Here is a 25,292-nt window from a genome sequence, read left to right on the forward strand (position 1 = left end):
GATAACTTGAGGTTTGATCCATATCCATTGCCACTGTGTGACAATGGGGTAAATGCTATTTATTATATATAAATTCTGAGGTGGGATGAGAGCTTGTTAGAAAGAATGCCTGAGACGGAGTTCAGAGCATCAGAGGAAGTCACAGGAGTGCTGCAAGACTTCACTAAGAGGCAAGATAATGCTGAGTTCACGAGCTAACACAGTACTGGCATTAGGTAAGACCCTGATGACACAGAAATACCCTGTACAATCTCAGCCAAGTCTACTGTAGGGGCAAGTTATTCTCAAGCTTCAACTCACCCAATACAGAAAACCTTTGCTCTGCTCCAGACCTGAGACAATGTGCTTCAGGGTCACTACGTCTGCCCAGCTGCCATACATTTCTGCCACCCTATTTGCTCCTTTTTCTAATATGCAATCTCTTTGCTGAGTCCTCAAAAACCCCAAAGGCAGCTGATGGTGTTTCAGGCCTGCCATCAGTCCCAGTCATTCAGCTTCTTCCCTCTCCAAAATGTGCCAGCTTAATGTTCTTCTTTCAGAGCTCCTCCTCCCTCTGGCCCTGGCCAGCACCCAAAGGGCACTAGTGAGTCACCCACTTGCTTTTAGGTGGGACAGACATGTCAGGACCTAAGTGCCAGCCCAGGGCATTGTCCTGGCAGTGGCTCAGCCTCGATGGGTCTGAGGCTGTGTGGCAGCAGTGTCAGCACTGACATACCACCTTGAACCAAACACCCTCCCACCTCTCCTGCTACCTGCACTGCCACCTGAGGGTGTGCAACACATCTTCATTTCACTCAGGAAAGGACATTTTTCTGTGGTTTGCCCTTTGACAGCCTGTTCTCTTCATATGGACTTGGGAAATGTCCCAAATAAACAAATTTGGCTCCCCTGTGCCAAGGATTTTGCCAATATTTCTCTGAGGACATACTGAGCTGGACACTGATCACAAACTCATCATTCTGGTGGTTCATCTCCCTTTTTATTTTGATGTATTTGCTTCCCATCAAGGTTGCTCCCTGTCAGCACTGAGCAAACAACACGTGTGGCTAATACAGAAAAGAAATATGGAGGCTGCTGCCTTCCCAGCCAGGTCAGCCAGAGGAACTTGCTAAATATGTTTGTCATTCCCTTGTTGTCTCAGACACTGCCAGAATATTTTGAGCAGCAAAGGCCCCTGCAGCCCTGCTAGCTGAAGGGCACCAGCTGGCAGATTGTCTGTCTGGTGGGAAAAGCTCCTTTCCCTATCTCCCAGTGCTCAGTGCCTGCCTGTTTTCCACCCTAACAGCAGATTTCCTGCTGAATTTTTTCTAGATCCTGGCTGTTCTGACCCAGCTAGATCAGGAATGCCACAGCTCCTTTGCCTGGACAGTCTTATCTGAAGAAGATGCCAGGTTAATCTGTCTTGGCCTGCTTTTGACAAACTGCCTTTCATCCACTTTTCCTTGTAGTATGGACTCTGTTACAGGTCTTGCTGAAGGTCACAGCCCTATGGACAGTCATTCCTTCCCCAGACTTTGTCATTCCCAGTCCTTACTCTAGCCCATACATGGTGTGTGCATGGTATATGAAGGCAGGTCTGGAAACCCCTCCTGAAGGGGAACTGAGCAGGTATGGTCCCAGTAGAACAGAATTTCTCCCCTCAATCTCTCCAGCTTGTCATCTGTCCCACCAAATGTTGAACTATGGTCTGTTCTCTGTAATGCCCACATGAGCACTCCATAGCAGCCACTCCAGAATGAGCTTTCAGTGGGCAGAACACTAGAATCTCATGATTTACAGAGGCATTCAGGGCTGGATTGACTGGTGAGACAATCTTCTCTAGCCTCTCTGAGAACTCCTCACCATTCTGGATCATTTAGTCAGTCTGTTATAGATTTGAACCAGAATGGGATCCAGATAGAATAGGGGATATAGGTGAACTTCAGCTTTTTGCCTACAGGCAGGCAGCAGAAATCATGAAAGTTTATTTATATTTTTGCTAGAGGGCTTTCACTACATGTGCCTGAGCCTTGGACTTCCTAAATATAATTCCCAGTCCTGAGAAAAGTCCACCAAGTAGAATGTGATTAATCTTAAAGGTTGTCAGGGACTGGTGGACAGTAATTTTGTTTTGATGGTGAGCAGATGCTTTGCCTTGCCAGAGGGAGGACCACCCATGCATGTATGAGTGAGGGGCTGATGTCTTGTGTGGTGGAAGGATTAAGGTGTTTGGTGTGGATGTGTCCTGAAGGAAGATGAAGAATGTTCCCCCCACCTTGCTCCCCACAGCCCCCACTTTGTGAGGAGGAGCTGCAGGAACCTCATGGCCCTTGATGGACTTTTCTTCCAGGAATTCAGTGGTTTCTCCTTTTTTTCCTGTCCTTTTTAAAAAACTCACAGATAACACAGACAAACCTACCACTATTTCCATTTCAGTTTTATACTGCTTTGAGTTATCTGATACACCAGATATTTTATTTAAAAACCTTCCCCATGGGATCTGCAGCTTGTTAGGACAGTTGTCAGCCATGCTGTCATATGAACAGGGTGTGCTGGAGGCACCAGTGCACCCTGTGGACCCTGCTTAACGTTCTGGCAGGGAACATTCACACTATGCTGCAGCAGCATTTCTGCTGCCTCTGTGTAAAATGAGAGCTCCCCAGGAATGTTAGCACATGCTGGAAACAAATGCTGATGCTCCGATCTGCTAGAGCAAAACTTCTCATCCCTACCCTTCTGCTGAGACGTAGCTGAGTACTGGACCATTGCAATGGTAAGAACATACTTTGCATATAAAAACCAATAAGAATCAGATCAGACTAAAGTAAAGTGTATTTCTTGCAGGCTGTTTGTGTGCCGTACTCTGGCTGGCATGATGAGTTGCCCAGCAAAGAAACATGGTTTTTCTATTAGGCATCCCTAGTCCATGGTGGTGCAGAGAATGACAAAGAAATAGTAAGAAACATGAACTGACCTCGAAGGAAGTTGCTAATTTTCATATGTAATGACAGGCTTCAATGCATCCTCTGGGATGAAGAACAGTTTAGGATGTTCACTGTACAGGCTATGAGATGAGAGCTAAAATCCATGGAAGCAGAGCATAAGCTCCAGGATAACACTGCTGGTGAAATTTGGAGGGCAGTTGTTTGGGTGGGGATATTTTGGGGGGGGGGGGGGGGAAGCTGGATTTCTTTGTTTGTTAATTTGTATCAATTAGTGGCTTTTCTCTCTTCAAGCTCTATTCCTCTAGTCTTAGTGGTTGCTATGCTTGTGATCGTGCTTCAGTTAATGGAAATCAAAGTGGTTACTTTTCCTGGTATGGACTGTTGTGAGTTACATATTTGTAAAGGTGATGCCATCCTTTTTCAGTGTGGACTCCTAGTGGCTTCCTGAAAAGCTGCAGTGGCAGATTGCCCGCAGTTAAGGGGAAGGTGTCGTTTCACTGAGCAGAGGAACGTAAAAACTGTGACCGGGAATGTCAGGATAAACAGTTCTTCAAAGTGCATCAAGTTAGCTAATCATTCTCCTTCTACCACTCCAGCAAACATGAGAGGATGACATCTGAGCAGTGTTCTAAATAATATGAGAGTGATACAGAGGATACTTTTTTTCACCACACACTGGAGCTTCAGTTACATGAAGATGAGTAGGGTGGAAAGACTGAGAAGCCAACAGGAAGAAGATTAATACCTAGAAATGTCTGAGATGTTGGAAAGTGAAGTAGAAATTACATAAATCAGTGTTCAAAGTTTAGTATTAGAAAGAAAAAAATACCAGCTTGTACTGAGAAAAGAAAAAGAAAGGTTGATGAGGTATGACCCACACATAATGTCTTAGTGCTACTTAAAGTGCTGATGCTTTTGTGCCCAGGAGACACAGTTGTCCATGCCCAAGCTGTTGAAGGTCAGAGAACTCCACAGGCCACATGGGGCAGCAGCTCTAGTGGAGCTCATCAGCTGCAACTATTTTAAACCTTCTCTGAGAGCTGTTTCTTTCAGCCAGTTATGGGCCCATGCTCCTTCAAGATCAGTTACCTGTGCATCAGCACATTTCAGATCACAAGCAGCCTGACTCCAGAAATAGTGTGTTGATGCAAAACGACTCCTGTCCTCCAGGCAAGGCAGCAAATCAGAAGTGAGGAGAAATTGGTTTTCCTTACTCACCCCTTTAATATGCCCCTCTGATTCCAAAAAGTCTCCAGCCATGCTTTCCAGGATGGCCAATGGCAAGGCCAGGTCAGCACAGTGCCAGGTGTGTGATTTCTCTCCCTCTCCCACCTGTGCAGTTGGAATTCTGGCCCCAGGTGTTGTCTCTTCAGGAACCTGCAATGTTGCCTTTCGTCAGCTGAGCATTTAGGAACAAACCCTCAGGCCATAATTTCTTACAGGTGAGAGAGGAGCCCCAACAGTTTCAGGTGCTTCCAGTGCACCCTGATTGTTCCACAGCCAGAGCAGCTTGTTAATTTTGGAGGGTGATTGTGATATTTTCCAAAGAAAACAGGGAGTTTTGGCATAGAAATACGGTCCCCAAAGTTGCTGTGGAATTTGCTAGTCTGTCAGCAGGTTTAAAGAGGTACAGGTGGAGCTGGAAATACTTCTCCGTTTTCACTAAGCCACAGTTGCAATACACTGATTTTTGAATTATGTTTTTGGGGTTGTTTGTGGGTTTGTTTGTTTAAAGAAATATGTTCTTTAGAACAAACAAAATTCTCCTCTTTCTTTCAAGGTATGGCAGGTAAGGATTTGTCTGGAAAGAAAGAATACCACCTATATCTTAGGAGAATATCGTGGGAAGGGAAAAGGAGAGGAGTCATTTCCCTTCTTTGTTGCTCAGGTACCACTGGCACTGATGAAGTTTTCACAGCTTCACACATAGAGATGATGTCTCTGAAGAGCATCACTTACAGTGACACAAGAGTCAACACAGGGTGTCATCTTTTCCTTAAATATATTTCACTGCTGCCTAGAAAACTACTTCCATATTTAGCTGTAACATAGGAGGATTCCTTGGGTGTAAACCTGTGTGTTTGGGAGGAGGAGGACCTCCCAATCCTGAACACTGTTGCTGCAAACACACTGATTGCTGTGGTTAGTGCAAAGGGTTTCCTTCCCTCTGTTTTCTCACCATCTCCTTTCCTACAACTCCATTCCCCAGTAGTTTCACAGCTCCTGTGAAGCACTCCCTGTAAATAAAGAGGTGTAGACCTAGCCAGCAACCTTGAGGAACCCACAAATGTTCCTGTAGTGTGATGCAGCCAAGTCTTCTTTACAGTAGTAAAAGGATATCTGCATGTAGAATCTTCCCATGGCTGTTATGTGATGTGCCTGGGTCCAGTACTACTATTTTATATATATATATATATGTATATATATATATGGTGGTTCCCTATTTTAAGTACTGCTTCTTGCCTTGCAGGAAACAGCCTGCCATTTGTTTAGGACTTCAGACCAGTGCACCTTGTGTAGATGTCTTGTTTCTTCTCTGTCCAGCCCAAACACAGTTGGTATCTACATTCCACTTGTCCAGTGCTGCAAGAGTCAGACAGGTAGGACACAGTTTGTCATTATTATCTATGGATTTTTACCTCTGTAAGGTGTTAGATTTTATGATTTCTTTCAAGTTGTAATGTTCTCAGTATTATATCCACTTGAAGACTTATTTTGCATGATGAAAACCATCTTTTTTAGCTTTTTGTATTTGTATATTACTCTTAATTCTTCCTTAGCACAAAAGCTCATATATTTCAGTACTGGAAACACTATACAGTAGTGCAGCTGTTCCCAGCTTTTTCTGGTGGCTCTACATGTTACACTGCTTGGGTTTTAAACTCTTGTTCACACTTCTACCAACCTGTTCATTAAGTCAAATTTCATTTACAACAGGAATATCTCGTATTAATATTGGCTATTCTGCCTTGCAGAGGATGTTAAGGCATTCCAATATCATCTTATCCAAATAATATATTGTTTTCCTTTGAAACTGATTTTTAACATCATATTCATAAAGTTATTAACAAGGCTGTATGACCTTTAAATTTTTTCAGTTACAAGCCACTCTCTAGAGTTACTGGCCTTCACTTGCCTTCTTCTAAGGCAGCACATCAGTTCTTGCCTAAGTTCCTCCATAAAGTCTCAGAGACATACAGATGCTTTTGGGACTACAGATGTTTTCCCTTGGGGCAATTTACCTCTAAATACCACTTGCCCAAGTGATAATGGGAGCATCAATGAGAACCTCTGAGTATTGTACCCATGTAGAAACATGACTCACAAGGCAAAAACTTTTTTATACCAGGACAAAAAACATGCTTGTCTTGCCATTGACCTGATCCTCTCTCAGTATGGAAATTAGTGGAACAACACACAGTGGAGAAGTACTAAAGATGGGATAAGTAAAGCTCTACTGTTATGCAAGTGTTAAAGTGAAATAAATATTTAATTTGAAAATACCCCAAATTTATGTAACTGCAGGATTGTAATGACCAAAATCACTGATTCTGTTGTGAATGCGAAGAAATCTAAGGTCTTTATTCTCTACATATCAACATGGTTATGAACACTTGAAGAAGGAAGTGACAGAGGGTTCACATTTTGTGCATCCCTCAGTTCACTTTACTGCCTCGTGACATCCTCACTCTTCCTCTCCTATTTTTTTGCTATGAATCTCCCGGCTCTTGGCTCGGAGCTTGTTGACCTGTGACTCTGCAATGTCAGCCCGCTCCTCGGCTTCCTCCAGCTCGTGCTGGATCTTGCGGAACTTGGAGAGGTTCACATTGGACAGCTCCTCCTGTGTGGGGAAAGGGAGTCAGGGCTCAGGAGCACAGGACAAGGGTTTCACTCCTGCTGCAAGTCAGCCTTATGGGGCTGCAACTCTCCATCCCCCTCCCACCAGTGCTCACACATCAGCTTCACACAGAGCTCCTCATCCTCCCCTTTTCAGGATCCTACTGGGACAAGCTTCACCAGGACTGTGTCACCCCTTCAATTTGTCATTTCTGTACTTATTCCCCCACTTGTTTGGTGCTCAGGTGCTGGGTGGGGGGGTGTGGGGGTGTGGGTATACCAGGATTACAAAATCCCCCTCCTCAGCTGATGATTTTCAAAATTTCTGATATTCCTCTCTGGGACACCTGTGTGACACCCGCAGGAAGAGATGCTTTTTTATTTCCCCAAGCAATACTCACAGCTTCCTCAGCTTGTCTCTTGTAGGATTTCACTTTCATTTGCAGCTTGTCCACCAGATCCTGCAGCCTGAGAATATTCTTCCTGTCTTCCTCAGACTGCAGTGTTGGCAAGGTGGGAAGAGTAAGTTATTGCATTCTGCACACCACAATATAGCATTTATCCTTGGAGTCCATGAGAACATCTTTTGTTTGATCGAATCAGGGTGCATCAGCCCAAGGAGCCCTCCTGCCTTACCTGGTAGGTCAGTTCCTTCACCCTCCGCTCGTACTTGCGCACGCCCTTCACGGCTTCAGCGCTGCGCTTCTGCTCAGCATCAACCTCCCCTTCCAGCTCCCGCACCTGCAAGGACAAACCCATCCCTGCAGCTTCCCTGCCAATGTCTCTGCAAGGACACGCTCACTCAGGCACACCCCCAGCCCTACACACCCTGGCCTCCAGCTTCTGGATCTGCTTCTTCCCTCCCTTCAGTGCCAGCTGCTCGGCCTCCTCCAGACGAAGCTGCAGGTCCTTCACTGTCTGGTCCAGGTTCTTCTTCATCCTCTCCAGGTGGGCACTGGTGTCCTGCTCCTTCTTCAGCTCTTCTGCCATCATGGCAGCCTGATCAGAATGAAAGGTCAAAGCCATTTTGGGACTGGAGATATTTTAGGGATGGTACATTCACCATCAGCAATGCCAGAAGCACCCAACTCACATCTGTGATGGCCTTCTTGGCCTTCTCCTCAGCATTGCGGGCTTCCTGGATGGTGTCCTCCATTTCACTCTGGATCTGGGAAATGTCCGTTTCCAGCTTCTTCTTGGTGTTGATCAGGCTGGTGTTCTGTTGAACAGTACAATTTTGTGCAGTTATTTCCAAAAGAGAACAATTTTTAAAAAAATTTACTTCAGCATCTTCCTGATGTATCTTGTCAGGTCATACACAGCTAGATAGCAGAGAATTATTGTACTTTGAAGCCGCTCTTCTGATTGCTAATGCAGTCGTACTCATTTTGCCATAATCCATTTCTTTCTACAAGTGCAATAATTCTGGTTCTGATAAAGTATTTTATTACAGGAGTTGATTTAGGAATTTACACAGAGTAAAATCTGCAAGGGAAAAAAAAGGCCCATGAGATTTTAATCTAACCTGGGTGTGGAGGAGCTGAACTCTCTCACTTGCATCCAGAAGCTCCTGCTCAGCCACTTTCCTTGACCTCTCCGTCTGCTCCAGGGCTGCCCGGAGCTCCTCAACTTCAGCCTGCAGCAGGTTTGCTCTGCGCTCCACCATGGCCACCTGCTCCTTCAGGTCATCCTGTGTCCTGAGAGCATCATCCAGGTGGATCTGGGTGTCCTTTAATAGAATAAAGAGAAATTATAAGATGACATAGCACTGTAGCACAATAGCCACCAGTCCTATAGTTATGATGGCATTATAATATATATAAGTATAAATTTATATGTGGATTTATTGTCACTTAATGCACAGTATCTTAGAAAAGCCACTAGGAGATTGATTCACGGGCATCTGGGACAGCTGAAGAGTAAGGCCAAGTCCCTGAATTTTAGGAGAGTGGACTTAAGTTGTTCAAGGAATTTTTGGATGGAACCCCCTTGAGAATCTCTCCTCAAGAATAAAGAAGAAAAAGAGATAAGAACATTTTTTTCTAGAGCACAAAACCTCTCAGTTCACATGTGTAAGCAATCAGACAAGAGAGGCAGGAGATCAGCATGGCTGACCAAGGACCTTCAGGACAAACTGAAGTGTAAGAAGGAAATGCACAGGTGGTAGAACAAACACCAAATGTCCTCAGAAGACTATGGAGATGCTGCCAGGATGTGAGGGGATATGATTATGAAAGCCAAGGCAGAGCTGGAGCTGAATTCTTGTTTATTAAGTTTTTGTGTGGCCACAAACTGAGTATTGCATGCAGTCCAGGACTCTTCAATTAAGGAAAGTTATTGAGGGACTGGAATGTATCAAGAGGACTGCAGCAAAGCCAGTATTGGACAAAGTAAACCCATAAGCTCTTATTTTTAGTGTAACATACCTTGAGTACTCCCTGTGTATTTCTCAGGTTCTTCTGTGCCTCTGCAGCCACACGGTTGGCATGGCTCAGCTGAATCTCCATCTCATTCAGGTCTCCCTCCATCTTCTTCTTCAGCCTAAGGGCTTCATTCCTGCTCCTGATCTCAGCATCCAGAGTGCTCTGCATGGAGTCCACAATTCTGAGGTGGTTCCTCTTCAGCTGGTCAATCTCCTCATCTTTCTCTGCTATCTTCCTGTCAATCTCAGACTTCACTTGGTTGAGCTCAAGCTGCAGGCGCAGGATCTTCCCCTCCTCATGTTCCAGGGAGGCCTGGAAGAGTGGATGCAAACATTGATAACATTGTTAAACATTCTTCTTACATTCTAGGGAACAGCAAAATATTTCCAGAAATCTCAGCTGTCTGCACTCCCCAGGTAGTACAGAGGGGAATCCAAGCCTTTTCAGCCCTATTTCCTCATTTATTTATTGCAGATTCCAGTGATTATGGTCATGTACCTCAGCTTCCTCCAGAGCAGCCTGGATTTCAGATTTCTCCTGCTCAATCTGCTTCTTCACTTTCTCCAGCTCATGAATTGCCTTCCCTCCTTCTGCAATCTGCTCCGTGAGGTCGGAAATCTCCTCTGTGGGAACAAAGATCAATGGCATGGTCAGGCACAGAGCTGAATGGGAAGGATCCTGTCTCACCAAGGTGACAGGCACCTCTGCAGATCTGCAGGCACAGACCCATGAACAATGGTGGTCATGGCTGATGGTGAGAAAGGCCAGTGAGGGGAGCAGAGGGCCAGGGACTTACGCTGCAAGTTCTTGTTCTCCCGCTTCATTGTTTCCAGGTGGTCCAAGGACTCCTCATAGGCATTCTTCATCTTGAACAGCTCCGTGCTCAGAGAGCGCGACTCCTTCTGCGAGGCCTCCAGCTCAGCCTGTGTTTCCTCATACTTCTGCTTCCATTCTGCCAGGATCTGAAGAGAAACGGGGTGTGAGTCGGGCTGTGACCATCACAGGGGCATGCTCTGGCCAGGAGTGCTGGTGCTGGAGGCCAAAAGACCTTGTCAAAGTTCTTCTGCTTCTTATCCAGAGCAGCACAGGCAGCATTGGATCTCTCCACATCAATCATCAGGTCCTCCACTTCATTCTGCAGCCTCTGCTTTGTCTTTTCCAGGGAGGCACATTTGGCATTGACAGCCTCAACATGTTCCTCTGCATCCTGCAGACGCTGGGCCAGCTTCTTCCTGGGAGGTGAGAAGCGCAGTGCCATGTTAGAGCTTGTAAGGGAGTCAGTTCTATACTGTCACTGGACGACAGCTAGTCACTTTAAGGGTTTTCTTTTCTATTTCTATAATATTATTTTTATATATAATTTATATATTTTTATAGCTTTCTTTTTCTCATGTATTTTCAAAGATACGGAATAATCTAATCTTAAAGCCTGTATTCCCTTCCAATCTAACACTATTTCTCTCCCTTCCTCTCTCCCCAGTTTTCACAAAGACAGTATACAGTTTCCTCTATCTTACTCTTGTCTTAACTCACTCTCAGAAATTCCAATTTCTGTTGATCTGCCTACGTCTTTTCCCATCATTTTTCATCCTGCTTCCCCACATACTTGGCCTCCTCGAGCTCCTCCGTGCGCTGAATGGCGTCTGTCTCGTATTTGGTTCTCCACTGAGCCACCTCGCTGTTGGCCTTGGACAGGGCTCTCTGCAGCTCCCCCTTGGCCTCCTGCTCCTCCTCATATTGTTCCCGGAGCAAGTCACAGTCGTGGCGAGCGGACTGCAGGGCGTGGGCCAGGGCGTTCTTGGCCTACATAGAGAGTGGGGATGGGTCAAGGAATGGTAATATCCCAGGAAATCTCTTCCAATGAATTATTTCACACTAGAAACATGACTGCTGGAAGAGTGTTTGCAATGAAGGATAGATGTAAGCCTGGAGGACAAAATCCATTAATCAAACTTGTAGCATAAAAAAAGCCTTCCCCTAGGATGCCTTGTGCTAAGCAGATCCTGTCCCTGCTAGTGAGGAGCTACAAGTGTTCTCAGGGGCCAGTGGTAAGAAAATAGGAATAACCTTAATTTCTTCCTCTAGATGCCTCTTGAGTTCCTCAATCTGTTGGGTGAAAGCCTGTTTGCCTCTTGATAGTTGAGAAATCAGAGCATCTTTCTCATCTACCTGGCGTGAATATTCACCTGGGGAAGCACACAAATAATACATTGTAATTGTCATTTATGACCCAAACAAGCTGGTTTAGGAGTCATGCCAAAACATATGAGAGTCTCACTCACCTGCTTCTGTCTGCAGACGAGCTCTTTGAGCATTGAGGTCATTGATCATGCGCTGATGCTCTTCTTCCTTGGTCTTCAGCTCACTCAGCTGATCTTCCAGTGTGCGGCACATCTTCTCCAGGTTGGCCTGTGGAGATCACAGGGAATGAAAGGAGATTGATATCTAGATGTCTTCTTATTCTAAACAGTAGGATTCTAGCCAGAAAAACGTGAACAGGCTCGAAAGTTATTGTCTGCGCCTTCGAGTTAGAAGGTTAGAAATAAGTTCCATAGAGAGACAGGGAGTTAGAAGGTAAACTGGCCATTATTTTAAAGGATATATTTCAAAATTATTTATTTTCATGTTGTTTTCATATTTTTGTGTACCTTGGCTTTGGAGACAGATTCCATGTTGCTGGCCAAATCATCAATCTCCATCTTCATCTCACTCTTCTCCTTCTCCAGCTTCTGCTTCACACGTTGCAGGTTGTCGATCTGCTCCCCCAGCTCAGCGGTGCTGTCCGCGTGCTTCTTGCGCAGGGCGGCAGCCGTGGCTTCGTGCTGCAGCGTGGCCTCTTCCAGGTCCCGCCGCATCTTCTGGAACTCTGCCTCACGCTTCTTGTTCATCTCCACCTGAGCTGCTGTGGCCCCTCCTGCTTCCTCCAGGCGCTCGCTGATCTCCTCCAGCTCCCTGGACAGGTCAGCCCGATGCTTCTCTGCTTTAGCGCGAGAGGTTCGCTCTGCCTCAATTTCCTCCTCCAGCTCCTCAATGCGGGCCTGCAGAACAGGAGGGACCCTTCACACCCGTGCCCTCCTCCTGCCTGAGCTGAGCCTGAGCAAGGGAGGGGAAGGAGCAGAGACTTGCCTGCAGCTCCTTGATCTTCTTCTGAAATTGCATGCCTAGAAGTTGCTCATCCTCAATCTTGCTCTGGATCTGGCTGATTTCAAAGTCTTTCCTTTGGGCCAAGTGAACCATGTTAGAGCTCAAAGGAAGAAGACAAGTGGTCCAGCCCAGCACTCAGGAGCCCCAGAGCCACACTTACTTCTTCAGTTTCTCATCCAGCTGCTGCTTATCATTCTCCAAATCCATGATGCTGTCCTGGGCCAGCTTCAGGTCTCCTTCCAGTTTCCTCTTTGCTCTCTCCAGGTCCATGCGCAGTTTCTTCTCTTGCTCCAGGGACCCTTCCAGCTGAACACAACAAGACCTTCAGTGCTCTACCAGCCAGCTCAGGCTCCATACCTGTCCTGTTCCTGCTCTGTGTCTGTGTGCTTACATCATCCACTTGCTGTTCCAGCTTGGTCTTGGCTTTGGTCAGAGTATTGACTTTGTCCTCCTCTGCCTGCAGGTCATCCAGGGTCTGCTGATGGGCCTCTTGGAGGGCTTTCTTCTCTTTGGTCAGCTTGGCGATGGTCTCATCCAGGGCTGCCATCTCCTCAGTCAGGTTTTTCACCTACAAATATAATCATGTTTTAAAATTTGGAAGAAAACATGTTCACTGGTTTTGTGTTTAATTTATCTCTTGGATGTTCAAAGAACCCCAAATCAAGATTTTCCAAAGCCAGGATGTCTTTTGGTAAGTTGCCTTTTACTCTGAGAGTCTGTAATGTCCTGACCCTTACGTGACTGCCAATGTGTGTACCTTGTTCTCGGTGGCGTGTTTTTCCTTCTCCACCTTGGCCAGTGTTAGCTCAAGGTCATCAATATCTTTCTTCAGTTCTGAACATTCATCCTCCAGTTTCCTCTTCTTGGCTGTCAGCTCAGCATTAATTTCCTCTTCATCCTCAGCCCTTTCAGTCACCTCCTTGACTTTGGCTTCCAGCTGTATTTTGGTTTTGATGAGCTGGTCACACCTTTCCTCAGCATCAGCCAAAGCATCAGCTTCCTGGTGAGAAAATACAGAAAATATTATTTAATAGTGAAGGAATCAATATGATTGGTAAGATTTTCACAATTACTTTTGCGGAAAAAAGTATGTGCAATTACCTTACAAACTACAAATCTAGAATAAGTTTTTAGTTAATTTTCTTCTTGTTCGACCTTTTACATCATTAATAGAGCTCTGTTTAGCTGCATTTCATTTCAGTTCACCCTATTTATTTTGAGTATATCAGAAATTCACTTCGATTTAATTGATATTTTCTTTTTCTCCTTTAGAAAGTGATTCTATATTATTATACGCTAAATTCAAATTTATGTGGAAGTGTTGAGAAATGTAATTAACTCTACGACTGAGGAAATATTTGAAACTTCCATTAGTAGCTTTATACTCAGCCAATACTGTTAGTGGACAATAGAATAAGATTTTTTCCTTGAAACAGACATTTTAACTCAAGAGCAATGCTGAAGTGTTTTTATGGTTTTGGAAGGCCAAAACACATTGGAGGCAGACATATGGAGATGGTGCTTATGTTGTAAGTTGTAATGGGCATCTGTGTCTTCTGGGAGTAGTAGGTATGGGAGGTGAGGTGAGATCTGCTATGAGAAATGGTAATCAGTTCTTAATTTTGACAACTGAGTTAAGGCAGAGCAGTAAGTCAATCAAACTAGTCTCTGCTCCACTAGATACACTACTGTGACTAGTAAAGCTTTATGTCTCACGTAATGTCTCTCATATGGCTTTGTGAACTCATATGCAAACATGTAGGTATGAAGACTAAAAACTCATACCTTTTAAACTCCAGCTCACAATAGTAAGTTTGAGTGGAGAAAAAATGTGGTCTTAATTTTACCTTTAATTACATGGTATTAGGCTTAAAGTATTTTAGAAACCTTAGTATGTAATTTTAGAGATCTGTATTAGGAAAGATGAGCTAGATCTTATTAACTCATAAAAGTATAGAAAAATGTTACTCACAGCCTGCACTTGGAGCTGCAGGTCATTTTTCTCCTGCACAAGTTTCACCATTTTCTCTTCCAACTCCTTCCGCTTTGCCTCAGACTTTGCAAGCTCTTCCTTGGTTTTTTCAAACTCTTCCTTCATGTTGGCCATTTCCTTCTCAGACTCTGCACTCTTCAGCAAGGGCTTGATCTTGAAGAACAGCTTCATCCATGGCCAGTGTTTGACATTCATGAATGCACGAATGTTGTACTGGATGCAGAAGATGGACTCCCTGAGGCATAATTAAAAAGTACAATGAATATTCTCAGTCTGGTGAATGTCAGCACTTTCCCCCAAGCAGAATGACTTGAACAGAAGAAGAGGAAGGTGTACCTGCGCTCCACCATTCTCTGGTACTCCACCCTCGCCAGGAAGCCCCTGCACCTGGCCTGGGTGCGGGTGATGAGCTGTGCCAGCTTCTCATCCCTCATCTCCTCCAGGAGTCCCAGCAGCCCAGCTTTAAAGAACACCTTGAGAAAGGGAATGTTGCAGCACATCACTGTCAGGTAGAGCAAAGTCCAGGGACGCAGTGAATGGGGGGGTTTGTACCTTGGTGTGTCCAAATTTGTACTGGGTGTGGTCCACATCGATTGAGCCAAGGAGCTTCTCAGAAGCCTTCTTGCTGTCAATGAACTGTCCCTCAGGGATGGCACTGGCATTAAGCACCTTGTATCTGTGGAATCAGAGGAAATAGGAGGAAGACAATGTCCAGTTATAAGATTGTTCCATTTACTGAAACCACGAGCAGTGTTTGCAGCAGAATCGGGTTGAGGAAGCTGGAATTTCATCACTCCATACTCAGAGACCCTGACAAACTCAGGTGTCTGATGGAGAGCAGTTGGTGAGGACACCTGACTTACCTCTTCATTTCATAGCTCTCACCTCTGTTTGAAGTCAGCATAGAGGACTCTGCTGGGGAACCCTTTCCTGCAAATCCTGATTCCTTCCAGCACGCCGTTACAGCGCAGCTGGTGCAGCACCAGCTCATGCTCCATGGCACCTGGCAATGCAGAGCACAAATGAATGGCACAGATTGCAGTGCAGAGGGGAATGGATGGATCAGAGCAAGGATCTTTCTGCCTGAGCAGCTTACCAGGTGTTTTAGTCTCATTGGGGATGATACAGCGCACAAAATGGGGGTGAGTGCTCCGCAGATTGGTCATCAGCTTGTTGAGGTTCTCCTGTGGGGCCACGCATAATAGCTTACATGAAAGAAATTACTTGTGCATACTTTGTACATAGATGGCAAGGAACTAATATGATAAATCTTAGGAGAAAGAAGCTTTCAAATTCAAAGATTAAATTCAATCAAACCTTCTATATATTTTTTATTGAAAAGTATTCTCAATAAAAAAAATTAATTGAAATTCTTCACCTTATTTTGGATGGAGTAAAACAGTACTCTAAATATTTTAACACAAGCCTTTTGGGGATAAATATTTATATTACATGACAGATTCTGAAAAATATTTTACACAAAAATGTGAATGAACTTTTGTAAGAAACTTAGAGAGACAAATGAAGACTGAATCCTAAATCTGAACAGAAAATCACTATGAAAAGCACTACATACTTAGTATTGCTTCTTTAGAAAACCAATGCCAAAATTCAAATCTGAGTGTATTTATCTCAGTTTTGACACTATGTTCATATCACTTTATAGAAAATTAATCCATACTTTACCCGGAAAAGAGCTGAGACAGTCTGGAAAGAAGAACCCTTCTTCTTGCCTCCCTTCTTGCCACCACCACCACCACCACTGGCCTCTTAAAAAATAAAATAAAATATATATATATATAATTTTTCAATATAACCTTTTTTGTTGCATCTTTACATATCCCAAATGTTGAAACAGAAAGTTTAGAAAAATTACCTGCTTCTGCTCCACCATAAGAAGCAAAAAGTAAAGCCAGGGTCTTCACAGATGATTTCTGGTACAGCCCAATGACAGTTTCATTCAGAGGGTCCTTGTTCTTCTCCAGCCAGCCAGTGATGTTGTAGTCCACTGTGCCAGCGTAGTGCACCAGGGAGAAGTGGGCCTCAGCCTTGCCTTTGGCAGGCTTGGGCTTCTGGAAGTTACTGGACTTGCCCAGGTGCTGGTCATAGAGCTTGTTCTTGAAAGAGGTGTCAGTTGCCTTGGGGAACATGCACTCCTCTTCCAGGATGGAGAAAATACCCATGGGCTGGAAGATAGTTCAGTAAACAAGAGAGAATGCCTGTAGAATATGTGATTATGGCTTGGTCTCAAAGGGAATGTAGTAAAAGACAGGAAGCTGAAAAACAAGCTTTGCCATGTAGATTTATTTCTAAAATGTGAGTTTAAACCTGCTTGATTTACACTTTGGCTTTGATTCAGGAAAGTTTTCTATCCCAAAGACCATGTTAATGTTTACGAGGACAATGAATATATTTCAAAGTATTTTTTACAAAACTGTCCATTTCATATTTACTTGTTTTTGAATTTCCAATCAGTCCTCTAAACTATATGGAGCTACAAGGTATCTCCATTTCTTCCTCTCAGAGGTCAGGCAATGTTCTTGCTTTGCTGTCAACTATACAGAAAAAATGTGTTTTTCAGATAACTTTATTCCAGAACCCTAAGAAAATGTTTTCATTTTAATATAGGAAATGTCCTTTGTTTTTCAAGATAATATCCTTTAGCCAAGCAAATGGAGATCCCTTCTATGTACAGAATGTGTGGGAATGACTTCTGTTGTTTTCTGTGGACTTTGTAACATCTCTAATGCATAATTAGTGATAGTACAGGTCAAGACGTATCTTTACAATTAAATCCAAATACAAGAATCTAACCATGGGAAATTTAAAGCAATGGGTTCTTGGAAATGGAAGACATCTTGAATTAAAAACTCACCTTCTCAATGAGCTCAATGCAGGCAGCCAGGTCCATGCCAAAGTCAATGAATGTCCATTCAATCCCCTCCTTCTTGTACTCCTCCTGCTCCAGCACGAACATGTGGTGGTTGAAGAACTGTTGCAGTTTCTCATTGGTGAAGTTGATGCACAGCTGCTCCAGGCTGTTGAACTGCTCAGTGGAAAAAATATACAACAACCAACCCTCATCAATAGTCCCAGTTCTTCATCATTCTCCTCCACTCTTCATAAATTTTCCCAGTTAAAAAACAGCCGTATTGTCAGGACCACACCATAACAGAACCTATATACAGCTCCAGAAATATCTACATAATGAAAATGAGTTTGTTGTTTTTTGTAGCAGATTTTTTTTAGTGAATCTCCTAAAATTAATAAAATACTTTGGCATATTTTATTCAGCAAAAAAAGGTGAGTGCATGCTCTTGTCTCCAAATTGAAAACCCTTGATATCTCTGATTAAACATATAACTTTGCATTCATTGGTTCTTTAAACAATTTGAACATCTTTAACTCATTATATATTTGCCAATGCATCTCCTAGTTCTGCTCCAGACAGAAGCTCTTTTATAAATTTATTTGAGTTATGTTGGGTTATTTAATTCTTAACATTAAGCTCAAACAGTTCTAATATAACATATAAAATTCTATATGCTGCTTCTGCACAAATAACATGACTGTGCTTGTACGGATGGAGCTTTTGAGGATTTTGTTTTCTGCTATAAAAGAAAATGACTGGGTTTTTTTCTGCATAAAATCATAAATGACTACCATGTTAAACCTACAGAGGAATGTTAATTGCAAGTCCTCTGATATAAGAATCCTTCCCTTGAAGAGCAACCCTCAAACCTGAAATCCTTACATCAAAGATCTCAAAGCCAGCAATGTCCAGGACACCAATGAAGTACTGCCTGGGCTGCTTCGTGTCCAGCTGTTCATTGATGCGAACAACCATCCACAGGAACATCTTCTCATAGACAGCCTTTGCCAGGGCACCCACTGAATTGTACACCTAAACCAAAGCAGATTGGAGCAGAAGAAATACAATATCCAGAGCAAACAGTACATGATTCAAGTCAGGTTCCCAGTCACCAGCTGGTTGTTGTTACCTGCTGCACAGTTTGGCCCTTGGTCACGTATTCATTTCCCACCTTGACGCGGGGGTAGCAGAGGGCCTTGAGCAGATCTGCTGAGTTCAGACCCATCAGGTAGGCAGCCTTGTCAGCAACTAAGTACAAAGATAAGATGATAGAAAAATTTAGGCTAGCAAGACATGCAGCACTTTGAGTGATGAACCATTTCCAAAACAGCTCCAATATTTAATGTTCTTGTGATCAGATTTTGCTTACTGGATCTCAGAGGAACTGTGACATAATTATTCAAATTAAATCATCTTTGCGTTAAATGTTTTACAGAGCAGTATATTTAAAGGCTATATGTGTCTTTAAAAATCTTCACAGAAACATCTAGAAACAATGTATTTATTAAAAATTAATCCTAGAATTCATGAGTAATTTTGCCCTAAAAAGTGATTTATGAAGTAGAAGTTCTATAACTGATAATAATACAGTTATTTTCTTTAACTATCAAGCAGAAACAATTTTTTTTTAAAAAAATCTTTTCTTTCTCAATGTGTCTAAGCACACTGAGCAAGTTATGCTAATTCAAAGTGGTAGCTCAGAAGAGGTTTTTGGACATATATTTGGTAATAGTTGGACATATAGTTGGTAATGCAGATAATGATGAGCAGTAATTGAAGAAAGAGTGTGGCCATTTCATAGCTATGTACCATCTCACCTAAACACATTTCTACTCCATCTTCCAAATATGTAATTATTATTGCCTATTATTCTATTTCTAACAGGTCTGCCAAAGATTTTGCTGGTACCTTCAGTGCCATCAGGCTCTGCCTGCTCCTCTCGTTGTTTCTGCTTGAACTTCAGATTCCCATAGTGCATGACAGCCCCTGTCAGCTTGTAGATGGCTGTTTTCTCATCAGCACTGAAACCCAGGATGTCAATGGCACTCTGTAATAGGAACAGTAAAATAAAAGCTTTGCCTGGGCGATGACAGTAGTTACAATATTCTGAATCGCTACTTACGTCTGTAGCCATCAGCTCCTCCTGGTCATTAATGCTGGCGACAGTGATCTCGCCTTGACTCACAAACTGGTAGTCATATGGGTTGGTGGTGATGAGAAGCATGTCTGAAAATAAGAGGATGGGTCATGTAGGCTTAGTTTAGTCAAGCAGTAGTAAGAGATGAATTCAGCAATCTTCCTCCAAGTTAATAATTCTTCCTACCGATTAGCTCTGGCTTCTTGTTGGACATGATCTGATAAAAGATGTGGTAGCTCCTTTCCGCCTTGAGCTGGAAAGTGACTCTGGACTTCTCCAGAAGATCTGGAGGGAAAAAAAAAGTAAAGAGAAGATGGGAAGAAAACAGGAAAGGTAGTATAGATGGTGGGGCAAAAATATGTTGTGTGGATAGATGGGGGACTGGATGGATTGTGAACTGCTCAGAAAAGTGTCTTACATGTTTCAATATCAGCAGAAGCCAGTTTTCCTGTGGCACCAAAATGGATTCTGATAAATTTGCCCTTTAAAGGAATAAAAGTGTTTTAAGATTTACAACATAAAAAGTATATCTGAAATGAAGACTATTGCCATTTATTCCACTGGGCACAATATTCCTACTTAAGAGACATTTTCTTAAAATCAGATATATTTCCACCAATAACATAAAGCTGTCTTTTTCATTTTTGACCATGAAAATAATCTGCAGTGGCACAGCTGTATTTTATGTGTGCTGAGTGTATAAACGTGAAGGAATGTGTGAAATTCATTAGACAAATTATTCTAACCATATCCTGCACACAGAAGTTACCTTAAAGATACATAAATAGCAATTTAAGTAGTTCAGCTAATCAAATCTGAATTATGATCTAATAAACAATTTCACTACTCATTAACTAAATCTGGAAAACAGCAGATATATTATTCAATTAGAAAATATATATTCCCACCTCTTTCTTTCTTTCTTTCTTTCTTTCCCATCTCTCCTAGCCTCATTCCCTTTTTTCCTGCAACTCTGTCTGCCTCTCAGGAAATGACTAGAAATGTAAGTAAAAATAAACAGACTTATTTTTTAACATTACAATATTTTCTAGGAAGAAGACCACTTGACCTGGTATTTTTAATTGCATTTTAAAGTACAATAAAATTATTTTTTTCTGTTTTGAAATCTGGAGAATGATCTTTAGAATAAGTGGCAAAGGCATAGTAAGAAAAGTCAGTTTTACTCTTGAAATTATGATGGCTGAACAATGGAAAAAATAACTAACATAAAGTCCTAAAGTCCTGTTTACTATGTTACAGGCATTGTTTTCTTAAGCAACTCACAAAACGCGAGGAGTTGTCATTCCTCACGGTCTTGGCGTTTCCAAAGGCCTCCAGCAGTGGGTTGGCGCTGATGATTTGATCCTCAAGCGTTCCCTGCTCGGAGATAATTATTGCTAGTTATCCCTTCCAAACATCCTGGCAGGAACAGATGAAAGCATTGATCCCACCATCTGTCCACTAACTCACCTGCATTTTACCTGATGTCTGCTCCTCCTTCTTCTTGTCCCCACTGGCTGCAATTGTTGCAAAGTACTGGATGACACGCTTTGTGTTCACAGTCTTCCCAGCACCGGATTCTCCGCTGCCCAAGCCAAGAGAGAAGCAGAGGGTGCGTGGTCAGGCAGGAGGTCCCCTGGCACCGGGCAGCCCCTCAGGGACCCGCGCAGGGGGTGTACGTACGTGATCAGGATGGACTGGTTCTCCCGATCTGTCAAAGAGACAGAAATACACTACTTAAAAAACAACAGAGAAGGAATGAAACACAGTCAGGTAAGTTGAAGGTTTTGCTTGATGTCAGCTTGACTTAAACAAGCAAACCTCCCAAGCACATCACAGAGTGCAGAGGTGTCTTTCATTTAAAACAGTAGAAACAATGCTATGAAGACAGTAAACCTCACAACAGATGTGTGTGTCAGAACCAAGAAAGCTTTGCAAAAGTCTCTTCACTTTGCTGAGACAGAGAATGCCTTCAGAGATTTCAATGGTCCAATGCCTCTGCGGCAGTCAGGCACTCACCAGTCAGCATGAACTGATAGGCGTTGTCAGAGATGGAGAAGATGTGTGGAGGGGCCTCCTGGCGCTTCTTGCCTCGGTAGGCCAACACCACCTCGGGGTTGTACACCGGCAGCCACTTGTAGGGGTTGACAGTGACGCAGAAGAGACCCGAGTAGGTCTGTGAGGAAGGGACACAGCACGTTGGCTTCCCCTGAGCCTGGCCCAGCAGTTGCTGAAGCTGCCCAAAGGAAGCTGCTGCTGCCACTTACGTAGATCATCCAGGCTGCGTAACGCTCTTTGAGGTTGTACAGCACGGCGGGTTCGTGGAGGTGGGTCATCATGGCCATGTCCTCGATTTTGTCATACTTGGGAGGGTTCATGGAGAAGATCTGGTCATCCTTCACCGTCAGGGTCTGTCAGAGGGCAGGAAGGATACACATGTCAGCTAAGAATCCAGAGTTGGGATCAAATGTTGTCCTTCAGCCTTGTTTTTGACTCACCTCTCCCCCTTCAGTCTTGACAGTGACTTTCCCTGATTCCCTGCTTGTGACTGTCCCTTTCACAAAGGATTCCTTTGCATGAACCACAAAGACAGATGACTTGGCATCAAAAGGTTTGTTTTGGGCCGCAATTCTCTCCTTCTCTGACTTTCGGAGGTAAGGAGCCGCCTCCCCAAAGATGGCCATCTCGGAATCCGAAGACATGGCTGCACTTTATGGAGGGGCTTGTCAGCAGAGAACTCTGTGGAAGAGCAGATAGGTTGCTCAAATTTGCCAAAATGTTAGCACTTGTTAGGAGAAGAAAAGAGAAATTGTGGAGAAAAAAGAAACAATATTAATACTGCTTGTTGCTTTTTGGAAGGAATAGCAAATTTTTGCATTGGTACAATTCAAGATTTATGAAAAATGTCATATTTATCCCAACATTATATATTGGGGGGTTAATTGGCTTATACTGAAATCACATTTAAATATATATAAATATATATATTTAAATATATATAAATATAATCTATCTCAACTATTCAGGTACTGTATTGTAGAATTAAGAACCTCAAAAATCCTTTCAACTGCTTAGGCACTCTTAAAATTAATTTGGAATTATTATAATACTCTTTCCTCACAATGGATAGTTTGTCACAAAGCTCAGAATGCTCATACTCCACCGTCTGAATTGCATACTGAAAATTCAAGCTTCTTAAAGGCTCAGTTTCAGTATTTAGAACTTTTTAATAATTGTATTAATAATACAATTTTCTCTAATTTTATTAACTGCTTGAATCCAGACATAAATTGCAACATGACTGTTAAAAGAAGATTAATGCTGTTCAAACCACACTGAGATAGCTCCTTTCCTAGTACTTTGTTTTGTAAAAATTAGTAGGATTTTAGAGAAAAACAAAGTTCAAAGATTTAAAGCTCAAATGAAGTATTTAAAAATAAGGAATTTTAAAGCCTATATTAATTTCTCTGAAATATTTTATTTTTCCCCCTGCCTCAAAGGGAAAAAAAAACAAAACCAAACCCCTAAGTGGGCAACTTAGGAAAACATTTAAATATCTCCTTCTGTACAGAGTTAAGTACCTGATATTTACACAACATTTAGGTAGCTGATATTTACACAACATTTAATCTTTTGTTTATTTGTACTAAAATGAGAATATATAGCATGTAACATTTTGTGTCTAGAGGAAAAGGTAGTGGCTTCCAGAGGAGGGGGGCTGCATCTCCCATTTCTTGTGAGGTAGAGAACAAGCAGAGCAGAGAACAAAGGGCAGCATTGCCTTTTACAGAGGTGACAATCAGAGCTTGGTTTCTTATATTACAGCTCTTTCTACTCTTACTGCTTTAAGGTTCCATGGAAAATTTTGGACAAAATATCACATTACTTTATATATTCTGAGACAAAATGCTGAATTTTGCAGCTTTCCTACTGTCTTAGTTCAATTACACATACAACAGCAACGATGGGAAGGCAGTACACATCACTCCCTGTTAGGTGAGTTTAGCAGAAGCAAATAATGTCCCCATTGGGATTTTTCTGGCCTGTCATGAACAGTCAAGAGACTTCAAACACAGCTCCTTAAAGAATGGACCAGATGACCTTATGAGATTCCTTACAACTTGGACTGTTCTATGATTCAATGACTCACTTGAAAACTTACCAGCCTGTGGCACCCCACCACCTTATACTGTGACTACAATGGACTTGAGAATATACAGTGAAACAGTGACCATTCACCCAGCCATACACACACCCCACCCAAAAGGATCTGTCTCTGCCCCTAAGAATCAGTAAATCAGCTTCTTACCTCTTGTGACACCAGATGTGTGGCTTGTGGGCTGGCAGCTGGTCAGTACTGTAAAACACAAATAGCAGTTCCCAAATTGCTGCTGCACAGAAATCAAGAGTGAAAATATGCAGGTGCCTTGAAAACAGATTTGTAATGGAGTCCCCTCCTGGACAGGAGCACTGGAGGCAGCAGGAATGTGGTGGCACATTAGGCTGCCATCCCCTTCCTGCCAGCCTGCAGACCCCATCCTCTTACCTTGGAGCTTTCTGTGGAGCCAGGGCAGACGTGTTGCAGGGACGTTTTATACGATCTCGCCTGCAGATGCTACAGATGCCTACTCTTTCTTCGGTCAAAAATATTTTGGCAAACCCTCTTTGGCTAAGCATTGTCTGGCAAACTGAACTAAGGGCATAATTGTCATTTGACATGACTAGATATAATTAGAAAATTTTGATGTCTTAGTGGCTATATGAATACATCTCCTATAAATAATGTGACAAGGGTGTTAAGGAGGGAATCTGGACTAGTCAAAGCACTTAAAGAACTTGGATTCAGGACTTATGGATTCTATTGCTGACTTTCTCATCGACTCACCGCACGACCTGGGATGGATTGCTTGGTATGTCTGTGCTGCAGCTATCCCAGCTGTACAATGGGAATGTCAGCTTTTATCTTTCCCTTGTGATGGTGTGAATCCTGCAAGAAATGCCTAAGAGGAATACATTAGGCAAGCCACTCAGAGGGAAGTAAGTATTATGAAAAGCATTTGGCGGATGTGCTGGTAGGATTCTGAAAGCAGAGGAACAATCTCTGTGATAGTGTGATAGTGCTGGTACCTGAGAGTCATAGACTGGGCAAGATAGTATAAGGGACAAATATTTTATCACAGAAATAAGAGGCTGGGGTGCAGCTGCACTACTGGGGTGGGTCCCAGAGAGAGATGTGAGGTCACTTTCGATATATGAAGAAGAGCATACATACATTAGTGCAGATATACCAATCTGTACACTTGAAATTGCAAAAGAAGTGGGAGATTCTCCAAGAAGCGTTATTATAACCCTGTGCATGAATTTTTGCTAAGGTGAGTGTTGTAAGAGGTGCTGTGATTTCTGCTATGTGGATCAGTGCAGCTCAACAACAGATGTTTCTTTCTTTTCTTGATGATGTTTTAATTAATCAGAAAGTATCCATATTACCAGTTCAGGACAGGACCTCAGTTGTTTCCTACGTCTTTTTTTCCAAGTGTGTGACCTGTCAATCTGCACCATAAATAAAATAAATCCTTGAGGTAAACATTTGGACTTGTAGAAATGAATGCCATTTGATTATTCATGCCACTTTCAACAGGGAATGGTTATGGATCATTACAGAGTCTACATTTAAATTCCTGCAGAAATTTCTGCTCCCGCAGAATTTGAAAACTGTTCACCAACACAAAGTTCAGCTCAGACATCCAAAAGATAACCTCAGAAAAGGACTTGCAGTTCTTAGTTGATCCTTGTTTCCATTTCTGCTAAGATAAACAAACCACGGACTCAGCTGAAAGCCTGTCTCCCATCTATGTGCTTCTGCTGCCAAATTCACCAACCAGGAAAAAACAGAGACCAATTCAGCCCTTCCCAGGGACACCTTCCACTATCCCAGGCTGCTCAAAGCTCCATACAGTCTGGT

The 25,292-nt window shown here is 42.9% G+C and overlaps 1 protein-coding gene and 1 long non-coding RNA gene across 3 annotated transcripts; one reads left to right on the plus strand and one right to left on the minus strand.

Moving 5' to 3' along the window:
* Window positions 1-2,683: 2,683 nt before the first annotated feature.
* Window positions 2,684-5,525, plus strand: LOC106628358 (uncharacterized). 2 transcript variants are annotated; one of them, XR_001331724.2, is made up of 2 exons: window positions 2,684-2,752; window positions 5,395-5,525. It is a non-coding gene; the product is annotated as an uncharacterized LOC106628358 (long non-coding RNA). The 2 variants fall into 2 exon arrangements; XR_015774354.1 differs by lacking the exon at window positions 2,684-2,752 and adding an exon at window positions 4,455-4,551.
* Window positions 5,526-6,473: 948 nt separating this feature from the next.
* On the minus strand, window positions 6,474-23,925 carry LOC102114557 (myosin heavy chain, skeletal muscle, adult-like). Its single transcript, XM_088065572.1, has 40 exons — window positions 23,877-23,925; window positions 23,640-23,687; window positions 21,829-22,069; window positions 21,598-21,741; window positions 21,350-21,506; window positions 21,014-21,041; window positions 20,801-20,915; window positions 20,615-20,707; window positions 19,749-19,812; window positions 19,517-19,615; window positions 19,316-19,419; window positions 19,102-19,240; window positions 18,323-18,441; window positions 18,076-18,225; window positions 17,197-17,367; window positions 16,198-16,507; window positions 16,008-16,090; window positions 15,418-15,505; window positions 15,207-15,324; window positions 14,874-14,997; window positions 14,658-14,794; window positions 14,301-14,556; window positions 13,086-13,328; window positions 12,720-12,896; window positions 12,489-12,634; window positions 12,311-12,401; window positions 11,833-12,222; window positions 11,467-11,593; window positions 11,252-11,370; window positions 10,791-10,987; window positions 10,233-10,416; window positions 9,981-10,146; window positions 9,683-9,807; window positions 9,188-9,496; window positions 8,287-8,490; window positions 7,855-7,980; window positions 7,590-7,760; window positions 7,398-7,502; window positions 7,163-7,258; window positions 6,474-6,765 (listed from the first exon to the last, which is right to left on the minus strand). The coding sequence occupies exons 3-40, from the start codon at window positions 22,030-22,032 to the stop codon at window positions 6,610-6,612; spliced, it is 5,835 nt and encodes a 1,944-aa protein (XP_087921698.1). The 5' UTR covers window positions 22,033-22,069; window positions 23,640-23,687; window positions 23,877-23,925; the 3' UTR covers window positions 6,474-6,609.
* Between the last annotated feature and the right edge of the window lie 1,367 nt (window positions 23,926-25,292).

The sequence above is a fragment of the Pseudopodoces humilis genome, chromosome 21 (assembly GCF_049639895.1).
Source record: "Pseudopodoces humilis isolate 2021_Gansu_Grassland_sample_001 chromosome 21, ASM4963989v1, whole genome shotgun sequence".
Taxonomy (NCBI): domain Eukaryota; kingdom Metazoa; phylum Chordata; class Aves; order Passeriformes; family Paridae; genus Pseudopodoces; species Pseudopodoces humilis.